At 37.1% G+C, this 15,827-nt stretch overlaps 1 protein-coding gene across 2 annotated transcripts in view; it reads right to left on the bottom strand.

Moving 5' to 3' along the window:
* The window catches only part of Lifr (leukemia inhibitory factor receptor alpha), a 37,855-nt gene extending 22,241 nt beyond the window's left edge, over positions 1-15,614 (bottom strand). For both annotated transcript variants that reach the window (XM_013018627.1, XM_013018628.1), the window contains exons 1-7: positions 15,474-15,614; positions 14,010-14,115; positions 11,182-11,321; positions 8,826-8,989; positions 4,839-5,013; positions 2,466-2,720; positions 164-293 (exon numbers count right to left, since the gene is read on the bottom strand). In XM_013018627.1, the coding sequence (XP_012874081.1) occupies positions 164-293; positions 2,466-2,720; positions 4,839-5,013; positions 8,826-8,989; positions 11,182-11,321; positions 14,010-14,115; positions 15,474-15,600 (1,097 nt within the window). In that variant the 5' untranslated portion in view covers positions 15,601-15,614. The remainder of the gene's footprint in view (positions 1-163; positions 294-2,465; positions 2,721-4,838; positions 5,014-8,825; positions 8,990-11,181; positions 11,322-14,009; positions 14,116-15,473) is intronic.
* Between the last annotated feature and the right edge of the window lie 213 nt (positions 15,615-15,827).

Here is a 15,827-nt window from a genome sequence, read left to right as displayed (position 1 = left end):
GGCTAGTGCTCTACCACTTGAGCCACAGCGCCACTTCCGGCTTTTTTCTTTTTGCTTATGTGGTGCTGAGGAATCAAACCCAGGGCCTCAGGCATACAAGGCAAGCGCTCTACCACTGAGCCACCTTCCCAGCCCCTTGACATCTTCTTATGGTAACCATTACCTTTCAAATAAAGTATAATTTGTATTTCGTGGGCCGACTAATCCTGTTGGTCTTCCTGGATTCCAAGTACAAACAATCTCTTTTAAATCATGTGTCTCACAATTCAATTTTTGTGGAATATCAGGTGGGTCTAATATAAAAAAAATAATTACATGTAAAAACTCATATAAATGAAAATGCAATTATATAAAATGTTAATAGTTTTATTCAGCTCATTAAAAATAATTTATTTTTAGTATATTTTTTATTGTAAAGAAACTGTACAAGAGGTTACAGTTACATGAATAAGGTAATGAGTACATTTCCTATCGAGCATTGTTACCTCCTCCTTTGTTTTTCCTCTACAATCTCTTCCCACCCCACTTCCCCAACTCTTCCCTTCCCTCCCCACCAAGTTGTAAAGTTCATTTTCAACACAGTGTCTTCTACATCTCATTTTTACAATAGGTTAGCCTGTATTTTTATTTCAGCATTTTGTTATTTCCATCCCCCCCCCCAAATTAGAAGAATGTATATACAAGATGCAGGGTACCGGAATCAAATACAGTAAAAACATCATTAAAAATAATTTAACACTTATAATTTTATCTTTGAAAAATATAAGAATTACCATTTTTTGCACAGCATTTTTGCCAGTTTTTATAATACTAGAAATGATGGACTAATATATACTGCAAAGTAACTGTGGGCTCACTTAGAAATTCCCAAGGGAGCTGGGCGTTGCTGGCTCAGGCCTGTAATTTTAGCTACTCAGGAGGCTGATAACTGAGGTTCACAGTTCAAAAGCCAGCCTGGGAAGAAAAGGCCATGAGATGTTTATCTCCAATAAACAAATCAGAAAAGGCCAGAAGTGGCACTGTAGCCCAAGAGATTCAGGGACAGTGGGCCAGACCCAGAGTTCAAGCCCAAGGACAGAAAAAAAAAATTCCCAAGAGCAACTTGAGAAACCAACTATCATTTTCTTCTTAAAGTCTTATTTTAGTTGATCAAGTCTCTCAGAGATAACTGTGTCAGTAAGTCAGAAAAATCTACAGGTAAAAGTATTATTTATTATCTACATGGTGTGTTTTTAAAAAAGTACCAAACATATTAAAAGTATCAGTCATGTTACAAGTTTGGGTAGAACTAGAAAAAGAAAAAACAAACAAGTCTGGCCTTGTTTGGACAGAACTAGAAAATGTGTGTGTGGGGGGGGCAGATGGGAGGGCAGGGTGGGAAGGGGAAACAAAGGAGGAGGCAACAATACTTGATAAAAATGTACTCATTACCTTGCTCATGTAATTGTAACCCCCTGTGTATGCTATTTTCACAATAAAAAATTAAAAAAAAAGAACTAGAAAATGAAAAAAGATCATTGTTTCAAATTATAGAATTTTTTAAACACTAACTCTTCAATTTTAATACATGTTCAAGTTCTACATATAAAAGGGTTATAAAGCGCTGGCTTTTAAAAACACTGAACTCAAAAGAGTATTCTAATAATAACCTTCTAAGTTTCAAGGAAAACGTGCTTATTGGCCTGTGGGAATTCTGTGTTCTTTCATTTTAGTTCTTTCAAATAAATTTTGGTTTAATGTAGATAGCAGGGTGACAGCTTATGTCAAATTATAGAAAATGTTTCTGTAGTCAAGTTTAACCAGTCTTCTTTTATGTGTGTGTGTGTGTGTGTGTGTGTATGTGTTTGCATGCATACACCTATTCCAAAATTCTTTTCAATGATGAGTTAACAAGATGTTCATAATGGAAAGCAAGCAACAGTCTTGAGCCCTAATTCTCAAGTTGGGAAGTTTCTAGAGAAATTCAACTGTTGCCCTGAGTTGACAAACATTGAACTCTATCCTTCAAATGTTACAAATGAAGGTACAATTATGAAGTTAAAAGGCTTATTCTAGTAGTATGATAGATGAGAACATGATCTGCAATCACAGAAATGAAAGCAACATATATTTCTGTCTTCACTGTAGGGCTACTTCTGGATATCCCTTTATAAGTAATCTCACTATTGCTGACTCACTCATCTTCAACCCCAACGACAACTGTGAGGAACAGTGCAAATCACCTCTGAAAATTCCATTACAAAAGAATATAATTTTGTAAAATTTATAATCTACCTTTCACTTGAAATCCAAAAATGCATTACAGAGAAAAGTATTGAAACACTCAAGAATTCCAAGGCCTTTGTATTATCATTTACATCAATAAACAAAGAAACAGAAACAGAAGCTTCCTGCAGAAAAAGAATTTAGGCTGTCAAGGGCTAAATAGGTTTATAGAGGCTCTCTCTTGAAGATTATATACTTACATCCTGCAAAAATAACTGTTCCATAAACGTTATCATCTGTTGTGAAGATCACATTTGTTCCACTATTTTCAGAAACAGAAATATTACGGATCTTGATTGCAACATTTTTCTCATCAAGATGGATAAGGGGGCAAAGGGTACTGCCAATCTGTGCTACCAGCACTTTGCTTTGACTTATACAACAAAAGATTATATCTGAACCTACAAGTACCACTTTGTCTTGAGGAAAAACCTTGGTCTGAGAATTAGGAGACCCTAGGGGGGAAAAAAAGAAAGCATAAATATTTAGAAACCATTTTATGTTAAATAGTCTCTAATAGTAAGACATTTTTCCTAAAGATAATTTAAAAAATAGCCCCATTTATATAAAACATACTGTTATGTGACTGGGAAATAATATTGGCCCAAATATAAAGTATGTTTTATAAGTCACATATTTACATAAGACACAAAATAAAGTAAAAATGATGTGCAGTTTTATATAAGTTTTATGGAAGTGGGTCACAGCCAAAGTCTAAGGTCACACATTAATGTTTAAGAAATCTAAAGGTTTATCTGGGAATGGTAGTGCATACCTGTAATTACAGCATTACAGAGGAGGATTTCAAGTTTGAGGCTATTCTGAGCTACATACTGATACTTTGTCTCAAAGAACCAAAAAGAACTCTTAAGGTACAAATCAGTGGGTTTGTACACACATGTAAAAATGAACAGCAAATAAATCTCTGATTAAATAATTCCCCATTTTAAAATCCCTTCGAAATTATTCTTTGCATTTAGGGCCCATTTTTAATTTTCCATCAGCCTAAATGTCTGCTCAAGTACTCTACACACTCAAAAACAATGTGTCTTTCATCTCAAATCTGCAAGTTGAAGCCATAACTTCCCAACCTCACAGCCAATAGTCATTTTTTAAAATTACCTCTGTGGGGCTGGGAAGGTGGTTCAGTGGTAGAGCGCTTGCCTTGCATGCCTGAGGCCCTGAGTTCGATTCTCCAGCACCACATAAGCAAAAAGAAAAAAGCTGGAAGTGGCACTGTGGCTCAAGTGGTAGAGTGCTAGCCTTGAGCTGAAGAGCTGAGGGACAGTGGCCGGAGTTCAGGACCCACAACCGGACCCCCCCAAAAAAAATGATGATAAAATTACCTCTGTATTCCTTTTTCACCCCTCACTCCCAGCTGCTGTCTGTATTAATCTTATCATTCCACAAAAAAGGCTCAATGACTTCATGCTCCAATGGTCACTTCTAACATCTACAACATCCAATAGGTTGACCGAAGTCCTCCTGCTAAAACGCCCTCCTCCCCTGGGTTCTCTAACACTGTATTTCCTGTTCTATTCTTAATGCTTGGGTCAGTGGCTTGCTCCAGTCAGTCATACTCTTAGATACAGGAGGGTCTAGGAGATGTACCTTAGTCCCCATTTCCTTTTCCTCAGTTATTTTAACCATCAGAATTTAAGCATTTGACATCACATATATATATATTAATGATTCCCAAAAAGGCATCAACAGATGGACCTATTTACCTGGATGCCTAACTGTCATTTCCAAATTCCTGTGGGGCCTACTACCTTACTGCTCAAGCTCATGCAAAAATGAAATTTTCTTCCCTATCCACCTTGTCATTCATGTCCCATCTCAGTGAGCAGCACCCGAGTGAGTCATCAGGCCACCTAAACTATCAGGTATTGTTGGCTGTTTCTCACAATTACAAATTGTCATTCTACCTCTTCAGGCTTTTCACACCCCTTTTCCTTTTTTCATTTCCAAACCCAAATTACCAGATTGCACTCGCATTGTCTTTTGTTCAACTGCCACAAATTCTTCTTATTTATCTACCTGCTTCTAGCCCATCCTTGCTATGACACATTTTGGTATACTATCACCTGTAGTGATTATTAGCCATTTCCAGGATAGCATTTTATTGTAAGCAATGTTCCCAAGCCTCCTCAACCTACCAACATTCTACCTGTATATAAGTTTTATTTAATGCAGATGATTTCTGGAGTGCTTGCAGAAATCCATTTTCTTTGCAATAACTAAACAGCCTCCAGATATCTGTATGTAAGAAACTGGGAAATACACAAACACACATACATTTCTGCTCATATACAATGTTATTTATTTTTCAATGACTTTTCTGGTGATTGTCAAACCTAGAAGCTTATCTAATCACTCAGGAAGTTCTTTGTAACTACAGATTTCTAGAGCCTATCAAACTTCTTTCATCTAAACTCATGGGTTGGCAAGCTTAGAAGCTTCCCAGGAGACCCTCATGTGGCCACTGGGATTCAGAGAACTGAAAGTATAAGCTACATTTCACTCAGCAATCCAAGTCATTCAAAACAAGAAGTCTTTAAATAGAAGCTTACAAGGGATCTTCTTCATTTGGCTCCAGTCACTCCACTCTTTATGTCCAGAGAAATGAAGGTAGTCGATGTAGCACCTAATTGACACATAATGCGTGGCACACTCCAAAGGCAGGTCTGAAGCCCAACTCCACTGATGAACTCTGTCTTTACCATTCAGATTTGTGTTATATGTCTCCTAAAAATAAACACAAAGTTCTATTTTCAAGTAGTGATTTTGTTCTTCTTTCCTTTAAGATAAAAAATCCACAAGAGACTGAATGTAATCACTAACCAAGTAAACTGTTCAATTTTTTTATAAGACTACTTTAGTTCTTTATAAAGGAAAAGGGCAGAGTAAAAATTATCATTGTGAATTATGTTCATTTCTCAGCATTAGCCCTTAGTATATTACTGTACAAGATGATGACAATCATCAAAACACTTAATACCTTAGAGAAAATATACCACCGCTTAAATGATCTTCATTTCATATTTGGTTTGTATTTCTAAGAGGTAAAGACAAGGACAAGGGTAGCAATTTGACAAAATAAACTTGTTTTAGATTACATTTAACTTCACTACCACCTATGTGTGAATTTTAATATAAGCATTCTATATTTCATTTAATATTTAAGCTGAATTTAAATGTATTTATGGCACTATAGAATATAAATCTCAACTGTGAGAAATTTCAACATCTATGAAAGCTGTTGAGTTCCAGCTAAAAGGAAACAGATTAAACAAATATATTTCTTCCTTTTATTTTTGTTTTTATAATACTTCAAAACAATACAGATTGCCTTTAAAACCAGAGTTGTATAAGAACAAAAAGCATGGGGCTGGGAAGGTGGCTCAGTGGTAGAGCTCTTGCTTTGTATGCATGAGGCCCTGGGTTCCATTCCTCAGCACCACATCAGCAGAAAAAAAAGCCGGAAGTGGTGCGATGGCTCAAGTGGTAGCATGCTAGCCTTGAGCTGAAGAGCTGTGGGACAGCACCCAGGCCCAGAGTTCAGGCCCCACGACCGGACCCAAAAAAAGAACAAAAAGCACAGGGAGAAACTGCAACCCATTAAAACAGCATCTTTCTTAAATATGAGCACTGACTGACCAGGATAACCAGAAAATATAGGAAATATCCTAGTATGAAAGCCAAAACCCAAAATAAACAGAAAAGATGATGATGAAGAAACAGAGTAAAAGACAAAAAAAGTTAAACTTCTCATACCCTCAGAAATAAGAAAAATGGAAGAAAAAAATCTTTTTTAAAGTATTGTTTAAAATTTTCTTAAAGTTAAAAATTTTAAATTAAAAATTTTTAGAATCATTTAAAAATATTTTTAAAAATTGCTTTAAAGTATTGTTTGCAAGTGTAAAAATATATTAGTAGCCAGGCATCAGTTGATCCTAACTACTCAGGACTTTGACTTAGAACAAGCTGGAGCAGACAAATCCTCAAGAGTCTTATCTCCAATTAATCAGCAAAAACGTCAGAACTGGAAGAGCAGCTCAGGTAGGAAAGTGCCCACTGTGAGGGAAAAGAGACAAGCAAGATCTAAAAGTCCTGAGTTCTACCCTAATACACACACACACACACACACACACACACACTTTACACATACACACACATATGTGTGTGTTTCTAGATATAGTGTGTACAGTACTGCTACTGCTACAATAGTAGTATTATAAGATAAAGTTTACAAAAAGTTTCTCAGACAACAGAGAAAGATTAAAAATTTAGATCAGTCTGAAAGGTCCAATTACTGAAGAATAAAAACTCTAAGAAAAAAATAACATGACAGAGAAGATAAAAATCGAAGAAATAAAACAAGAAAACTTCCAAAGTGACGGCTTATACTAAAAAGGGCCCAATGTATGTCTAGTAGAATAAAGATATATCCTACAAGAAAAAACAATGGGATAAGTATCTTGGACATCCTGATTAAAATCTAGTTCACTTGATATGAAAACTAAGTAAGGACATTTTCAGAAAGGCTGTATCTCAATGTTTTCATCTGGTAGAATCTCACACTTACAATGGTGATACATGAAAGCTGCAATTGTTCTGTATCTTTTCAATAACGGTAATCAACGGGCATTTTATATTTTTGAGAAACATTAAAAAATCTTAAATTTCCTCTGTAAGCTAGCTATTATGATTAGCACATTGTTGTAGTAGCAAATGATTGCCCCACAAAAGAAGAAAATAGGAGATTTAGGACAAAGAGTAGTGACAACGAGAAAAAGATGTGAGGAATATTATTATGGATGAGTGTCAACTCCTACATTATACCAACAACCAAGCTGATAAACACTGCAGTCTGTCTTATGCCTGTGTACATGTATATGTCTATGTACTCATCTCAAATCTTATTAGTGTTGTCTGTAGGGGCTAAAGTTGCTGGAGCCCCTGTGACACCTGTGGCCACCAGCAGCCTTACTATAATATATAGATACAAATGATTAGTGTCTGGAAGCCCTTATCTGAGAAAGCTCAGGAAACTAGACAGAGGTCCTCAGAGAGATGTATGCACGCAAGTTAACTGACAACAGTACATTTGACATTTTTAAGGAGACTTACACAACATGAACAGAATTTATGATTGAGTTAACTTGAGAAAATAAAACCTTTAAAAAGATAATACAAACAGTTTGAGAGGAAAAGGAAAAATTCTAAAAGGAAAAGGGAAAGTTGTGAATAGTATTTACCTAACTGTAATATAATTAATATTGTTTTACCAAAATTTCTACAAACTGTATTAAAAGAAAACAGGAAAGACAAATTAGGGAAATTAAGACTGAGACTGTCAGCCAGGAATGAGGTGGGAAATGAAAGAGGACTAAAATCTTATCTTCCATGTCGAAGTTAATATTGTTCAAAACTGGAAAAAAATAAGCCAGATAAATAATGAACCCATCAGCTGAAGGAGTTGAGACAGTGTGTTCCCAGAGAAAAGCAATGGCAGTGTTTGGAGTGAGCACGAGGCCCAACTCCAGGGACTCCCTTCGCTCTCAAACCCCAATAAGAACATATCATTGCAAGTGAAAGGTCACATTTTACTATGACCCTGGGGCATTTCCCCTCTCCTATTTCACTATTTAAATTGTTTCTTTTTACATTTCCCTTGGACCTTGCCATTTTTCTCATATAAAGTTTTCTCCTCAAGTAGGAAATGACTACCTTTTCACTACTGATTTGCTATGTCTCTCATGGTAAGGAGGTATATAATTTTAGAATTGCTTTCATTTATGTTTAATTTCACTTATATTTCAGAGTATTCCTCCTATTTCAGTATCTATTTACCACCTACAAACTTTTCCTCATTCCCCCTTAGGTCAAAATCAAACAATACATAGATCATAAGAAAAGCATTCATAAACAGGACTTTAAAATATGAACTATAAAAAGCATGTATTAAATATAACAATATTTTAGATTCTAGTGAATTTGAGCTTATAGATTTCTCAAAAATTATAGTTAAATATAATTAAACGATTTTATGTACAATATTAAATAATAAAAAGTATACTTTAATTTGTAAAGAGATTTATACCAAAAAGACTAGACTAGAGTGAACCAAGATGACATTTACTGTGTTCAAGGGGTACAATCAGGGAGTATTATGCCCTTAATTTCCTTTAGTTGTTATACAAATGATTTTGGAACCATTGCACATGGTTTTAATTCATGGTTTTTAACTCAAAACTCCATTAATATCATCCTGAAAGCATTTTTAAGCCTACTATCAGTTGCTCATGCCTGTTACCCTCGCTACTTAGGAGGACAGATTGTAATTGGAGGCCAGCTTACACAGTAAGGCTTGCTGGACTCCATCTCTAAGTTTAACCAGCAAAAAGCAGGATGAAAGTCATGGCTCAAGTGATAGAACACAAGACTAGCAAGTAAGAAGCTGAGTTCAAAATCCAGTTCCATTAAAAAAAGTATTTCTTAAACTTTTATTTCTACATGTTATAAAAGGAACACGTCTTATTTTTGTTCAAACTTACTAATTTTATGAGCTCCCTACGTTCTGTACGTAGAATTTTAATTTCCCAGGTGACATTCACATGATATGGAAAAGCAGAGCCCTTATCATTCCACTCTAGGGATAATGTAGAAGTTGGAAAATCAGCAGAAAAACTCAAGATCTCTGGAGTATCTGGAATGAAGGCTTAAAAAGAACAAGGAAACAAAAAAGTTTGTTTTAGTAAGTAATAATTTTTCATACTACTTTTATTAACACTGTTTTTAACTTTTGGTCCACATAAAAAATAATCAGAAACTAAAAGCAACTTCTCAAAACTAGTATGGAAAAAAGAAACAAATATATAAATTAATTTCTATGGACAATTCCTAATGATTAACTGGACAAACAAGCAATGATGTTTTCTAAAACAGAAATGGGGCTCCTACAATACGTTACTGGTCTCTGGTCTAGGACCTACAAACAAGTACACATAAAATATTTCCTTTATATGGCAGTCAGTCAGGCCTAAGAAAATGAGAGATAAGGAATGCTTGCTTTGGAAAGATTTCTACATGCTTCCTCACGGTCCTCTCACTCACCTCCAGTATCAGAGTCCTTCATGCCACCCCACGGGAGGTACTCTGACCTGTATTTGTTATGGACATTATCATGCAACAGCAACACTGTCCTAAGGACGAAGGTGTTGAGTGGGTTATTGTGAAGAAGTGCAGGAAATAGGAAGGACTTCCTAAAGGTTAGCTCAGCAGTGCTTTGTAACAGTCTGCAAGAGACTCTGGGATAAAGAGACCAAGTATAAGATGATCAGCTCAGAGACCAATGGAGAAGTCCTGGTTAGAGTGAGAGGCTATGCTTAATAACACCAAAAAGGAAATAGAATGGATGAAAATCAGTTGGACATAAAAGAGAGAGAGAGAAAGGAGGGCTTCACTCTACTGAGAATGAGAAATTACCAAGATTTCTCCCAAGGTTCCACCCCAGAAAGTGGCAAGGAAGGCAACAGGCATTGGGGCCACTGTGCAGAGGGTGCAGAGGTGGACTGTGGGCAACCAGGCACTGGGGACGAGGAGGCAAGGAGAGTGGAGTGCTCTGCAGCCAGTCGGAGAGAGCAGTACTGAGTCAGAACTGTAATGGGTCAGAACCGTGGACACAGACTTGGAGTGTCTTGCTGAGTGGAGCAGAAGACAAGAATGTAAACACAGAGAAATAAAGCAGCCAAAGTTTACTTTAGGGGATGCTGAGAAATAATTACATCTTAAAGGAATCAAGCACACCAGTAAGAATCCAGCGAGGCAATGAATGATGTAGAAGCAGAAGGAAACCAGAGTGAATTTAGGATCACTGAGCTAAGAAGAAACAGATTCATCATTGGATTCAAATAACAGAGATCATAGAGAAGGACTAAGGAGAGACCACGGCCCTGGTCAAAAGCACTGAGCTATCAACATTTGAGAAAGATGCCCCTGAGGGTTACAGAAGGCAGGAGACAAAGCACACACAATTTGGGCATGTATAGGGACCAACCAGTTCACTGAACAGAGGATGAGGAAAGAACACCACACTCTTGACAAAACGTCACATCTCCTCATTCATAAGGAGAGAGGGTCAATTATGGAAAATTCTGGATCACTGGCAAAGGAGAAGCATGATCCATTCTACGAAATGCAGGCTCGCAGAGAGACTAACACTCTCTTACATGATTCCACCTTAAGTAACAGCACATGGAGAAGAAACTCAGAGTCACACTTTTTATTTCCTCACTCCGGTCATTCCCCGTGAAGTACCAGGGCTAATTAAATAAAGTCATGGCAAGTGTAAGACTTCAGGAGTCTACAGAGGTAGGCTAGCTGGATATGCTATGAAAAATGAGAGAGTAAACTGTCATAAATGAGCCCACCTTAGAATCTAAAAATAAGTTCTTACAATTAGACTTTACACATTGGCTGAGCAGCATTATACACTAGATTTATGTAAAATGCTTAGGGTTGTATATAATCTAATGCATGTGGCATCAAAGGCTAAACAATACCAAGAAGTCAACAGAGACAGAGCAAGATGCACTGAGATGCTTTCGCTGAGGAAGATGAGAAGTAGCTGACATGGGCAGGGAGAGGAAAGCTCAGGTGCCAGTGTGACTAGAAAGAACCAGGGACTCCCAAGGGTGTGACTCTTCTTCCAAGTAACTGATGTCATCACAATGTAGCAACTTAAATGAGGAAGTGTGGGAATATTTAACACATTGAAACACAGAGCACTCAGGCAGCTGAGGGAGAAGGACTTAAGTTTAAGGCCAGCCTGGGCTACAGAGGAGACCTTGTTTCCCAAAGAAACCTCTACCACTACATCTGTAACAATGAATTTACTTTTCAGATACTCACAAACGTTCTTTTCATTTAGTATGAATTTGCTTAGTGAATTTGCAGGACTATGTGAAGACTTTACTGTCATTACATGATCACCAGGTGGAAGAGCTGGGATTTTGATATTTGTTTTCTCTACTTGATGGCATGAATAAGACCTGCAATGAAAGAAATGGAATCTTAGTTATCATATAAACATATATATATATATGTATACACATATATATATATATTATTGTGTGTGTGTGTGTGTGTGTCAGTGTTGGGACTTAAACTCAGGGCCTGGATGCTTTCCCTGAGCTTCTTTTTGCTCAAGGTTAGCACTCTACCACTTGAGCCACAATGCCTCTGCTGGCTTTTTCTGTTTATATGGTACTGAGGAATTGTACCCAGGGCTTCATTCATGCTAGGCAAGCACTCTACCACTGAGCCACATTCCCAGCTCCTTAACAGACATTTTTAAAGTGCCATTTTCATATAAAAATCTGATCACACGAAATGCACTGGAAATAGCTTATTATCTTTTATATAAAAAGATGTTGGGCTGTACTTCATTTTAATACTAAAAAAGAGAAAGATTAATGGTAATTTTATCAGTGTGTTGGTAAGCCTCTGTGGTGGTAAACCAAACTGCCCTAGAAGTATAGCAAGGAAGCCCAGAAGGTCATTTCAAGGAACGTGGTGTTCCAGTATGCCATGTGAGCCCTACCTCAACTTCCCTGTGGAGCCTCCCACACGCTCTTTTCCTTCAGCTCCCAGTTCATACCAAAATGGAGCTCAGCGGATGCCTGCGAAACATGCAAAGCTGGCCACTGAGGTCCCCTGACTCACGGTCTCAACTTTACCGCTGCTTAGCCTTGGCCCCAGGATTACGTGGACAAAATTGCTCAGCATTTTGCTTTCAAATTGCTCTCAGTTCCCACCTAGTATCTCACTGGCAGATGGTTTCCTCTCTGGTTCCAAGCCTTTTGTATCACTATGGATCATGTTTACATTCTTTAATTGTTATTATTACACTTTCATCTTCTCATGAAAATTTTAACTAGTACAAAGGGATCTTCTGGTCATCTCATACCCAGCCCTCACTCGGTATGCCCCTGCCATGTCTGCTCCTAATCGGTCACTTAAAACCATGGACCTGGCTCACTTGGCCACTTCCTTCTCCGTCTCACGCGATGAGGGACTTTCAATCACCAGCTATAGGAATTCTCCAAATCACACTATTCCATTAGTACTAGTCACTGAGCTCAACATTTGTGAGGACATGATGTCCTTTTTTTGTTGTTGTTGCTAAAACTGACTATGTCTTGTCCACACTGTACCTCTCTCCTCTGACAGCCTCTCTGAGCCTCCAAACTTCTTGGGTTTTGCTCCTTTGCACTACACATATAACTTCCATCAGTAAGTAACCACAGCATTGTTACTACTTGTTTATTGTGCACTCTGGAGAAGTCAAAATTAACCTTCTCTCAGAGTGACCAATAGGCAGCATGCATGATACTTGCCAAATTCTTCAGGATTCTTCTCCTTTTCTAGATTCACAGTAAATCTGTCTTCTTCTGCCCGATGGAAGCAAGGCACGGTGCTTTATGTGCCCAGAAAAATCTCCCAGAAAAATCTAAGTGGAAGTCACATCAAATAGTGCAGGAAGAAAGTTCTAAAAGCCAGTTTGGGCTTTGTCTCTTCCCTTTCTCCTGTCACTAACATCAAAACACTTAGATCCCTTAGAAAGAAGCCTAGAATAGAGAGAGATTCCAGCTGACACCAGAGGACAAGTAAAACCCTTTATTTTCACCATGCAGGACAAGAAGTTGCGACTTGAAAACTGTTACTGCAATATAACCTAGGTTGTATTGACTGCTAAATTGCACCAATGCTGAGAATGAGGCTAAATAAATTACACATTAAATGGGTAAGTCTGTATTGGAATACACATTGTGTCAATTTATATCAGGACCATTATTCATTAGTGAACTGAGACTGGGGAAAACCTGCTGAAACTCCTCTGCTATTGCTAAACAATTCAGCATCCTTTTCCCTTTAGGGAAAGATAGCAAAAATTGTTCAGCTGAGTATATAGCCCAAATACTTCCACTATACGCAGAAGGGCTTCTAGCACACCCCAACACTCCTTGAGAATGGAAGGTGGTGTATCAGAGCTTGCTGCCTGCCTCCCCATGTCCATTTGTACATACTGCTTGATAACATGGACCTACTGTTATCATCCAGATAGGAAAACGTATTTGCCAATTTCACATGCAGTCAGATTTAGCTGCTTGAATTCTAGCCAATGAGAACTAAATAGAGGTATTATGTGAGATTTCTTATAAATCACCTTAAAGAAAAGCATCAATCTTTCTCCTGCTTGATTTTAGAATGTAGGTCTGATGGTTGTTCCTTGAGTATCACCTCAAACCATGTGATTACAGCCTAAGGATGGCAGAGTAGCATGACAAGAAGAATCAAGTTTCGATGACCATGCATACCAATGCCAGCTCAGAACTGGCACCTCCAGTCCTTTCCCCTCAGAGTAAATGTCTGTGTGGTATACCATGTTATTGACATTTTCTATTAAGATTAGCCAGACTTCAGCCTGATACAGGCACGTGCTAGTGTGGGGCAGATCAGCACAGCACAGGGCAGCTCCATATGAACTATTCATAGAATCAAAGAATAGGTTTTGGCTAGGAAAAGGGTTCATTTCTATCTTGACTGAAATACTACCACGAATTTTTAATGAATAGAGGATTAAGAATTAAAATGTTAATTTAACAATTCCTAAAATAGAATTTTTATATTCTAAACTGAAAGATGAAACTGTAGCTTTAAGTTAATTAAGTTATTACCTATCTTCAATGCAAACTTCATCAATAACTGATTCAAAGCCTGCTTTCCAAGAACAGTCCCAGACTTTCAAGTTGTTGGTTGTACACTTCAAATCACGCAGTGCTCCTAGGGGAGGAGAAAACACACAAACACAATCCATGAGGTAGTTATACAATGAAAAAAGGTATCCTGCACAGAAAATGAAAAGCAAGGAGGATATTCAGAAGAGAAAGAGAGAAAAAAAAGAAAAGAAATGAGGTGAAAAATTACAGTATGGTAAATCTATCTCATAATCTACAAATATTTATGGAAAGTTTTTTCTAATTTTTTTATTGTGAAAATACCATACAGAGGGATTACAATTACGTGGACCAGATAATGAGTACATTTCTTATCAAGCGTTGTTGCCTCCTCCTTTGTTTCCCCTTCCCATCTCCCCCCCGTCCCTCCACACCCTCCAGAGACTCCACCAAGAGACTAGTTATGGACACAAGGGAGATACAGGATCTTCCCATCCACCCCCTGCCCTCCCCCCAAAAAACTCAAAGAACTCTTTTTTTTTTTGGTATCTTTTAAAAAAATTTTAATTAAAAAATTGTTTTCTATTAATCTTTTTTTTCTTCCTCTTATAATTTTTATTTTAGGTGAATATGTGTTTGGGTGCTTTTTTTTTAAACCTCTACTGACCTTTTGGTCCTTTTTTTATTTCTTTCTCATTCTTTTCACTTTTTCTTCTCTTTCATTCTTTTTTGCATGACTTAATTGCTGTTCTTATTTTTATATATTGTGAGCATGATATTAACAGTAGCAATTCAGTAGCAATACAGTATAAAACAGAAGATAGAAACTATTACATGCGCACATATTAGAAATCAGCAGTAATCATAAAAATAAAGTTACTTAATCACTGAGCTTGCAGGACAGAGATCTATTTAATTATGAAACTGATATAAAAATAAAACCAAGAGGCAGCAAAAGGATAATATTCTTTATCCTAGTAAGCTAGGTAATATATAAACACTTTAACATATTTAAATAAGGCAACAAGTAATCCTTTAAAAAGATATTTAGATTACATTTTTATAACACTGTAAAAAGGTGAAATTAGAGACAGAAAAGTGAACAGTGTTGTCTAGAATGGTGCTGGGAGGGACAGAAAATAATACAGTGAAAAATTTTTGTGTGTTGGGTCTGGGTTGTATCTATGGTGGTAGAAATCAATGACTACATCCTTGTCAAAACCCAATTGTTTCTTAAAAAATATTACTGAAACTTACATTTTGTTCTTTTTATAAGGTAAAGAAATATTCTGATTTGTCTTTAAGGGCCTTGTAAAAAGGAAACTAAAAAGTATATAGAAAAAAAGATTAAGGAGAAAGATTTTGGCCAGTAAAAATCTGCCCAGGTCAACAAATAGCACTGTTGCACAGCAAAAATGAAATAAAGCTTAGGTTTGTTCAGTCTGTTATGTGTAAAACACTTACCTGTTACTTGAACCATCAGATATAGAAGGACAAATTTTGATAACAGCCATCGGAAATCTGAAGTCTTCATTCTTTTCTTGTCTACCATCTGAGATGGTTGTCTCCAGAATAAGTAAATACTCATCATCTGTGCAGTGACGTCAGTCCTAGGTTAGGAGAAGAATTTCAAACTGTGTCCAAGTTGCTCTGAAGACACACCTCGCATTGTGTACAGCACACTGAAAATGGCACTGACAGATGCTGGAGCATGTTGCTCATTTCTATCTCAACCCAATCTTCCTTGGCTTCAGAAAACATCAACAACTGGACACAGATGTTGCTTCAGGTGTTTGGCACTCGGTCAATGGATAAACG

The sequence above is a fragment of the Dipodomys ordii genome, unplaced genomic scaffold (assembly GCF_000151885.1).
Source record: "Dipodomys ordii isolate 6190 unplaced genomic scaffold, Dord_2.0 Scaffold41, whole genome shotgun sequence".
In the NCBI taxonomy this organism is placed as follows: domain Eukaryota; kingdom Metazoa; phylum Chordata; class Mammalia; order Rodentia; family Heteromyidae; genus Dipodomys; species Dipodomys ordii.
The sequence above is the reverse complement of the archived record's forward strand: the minus strand, read 5'-3'. Positions and strand labels throughout refer to the sequence as shown.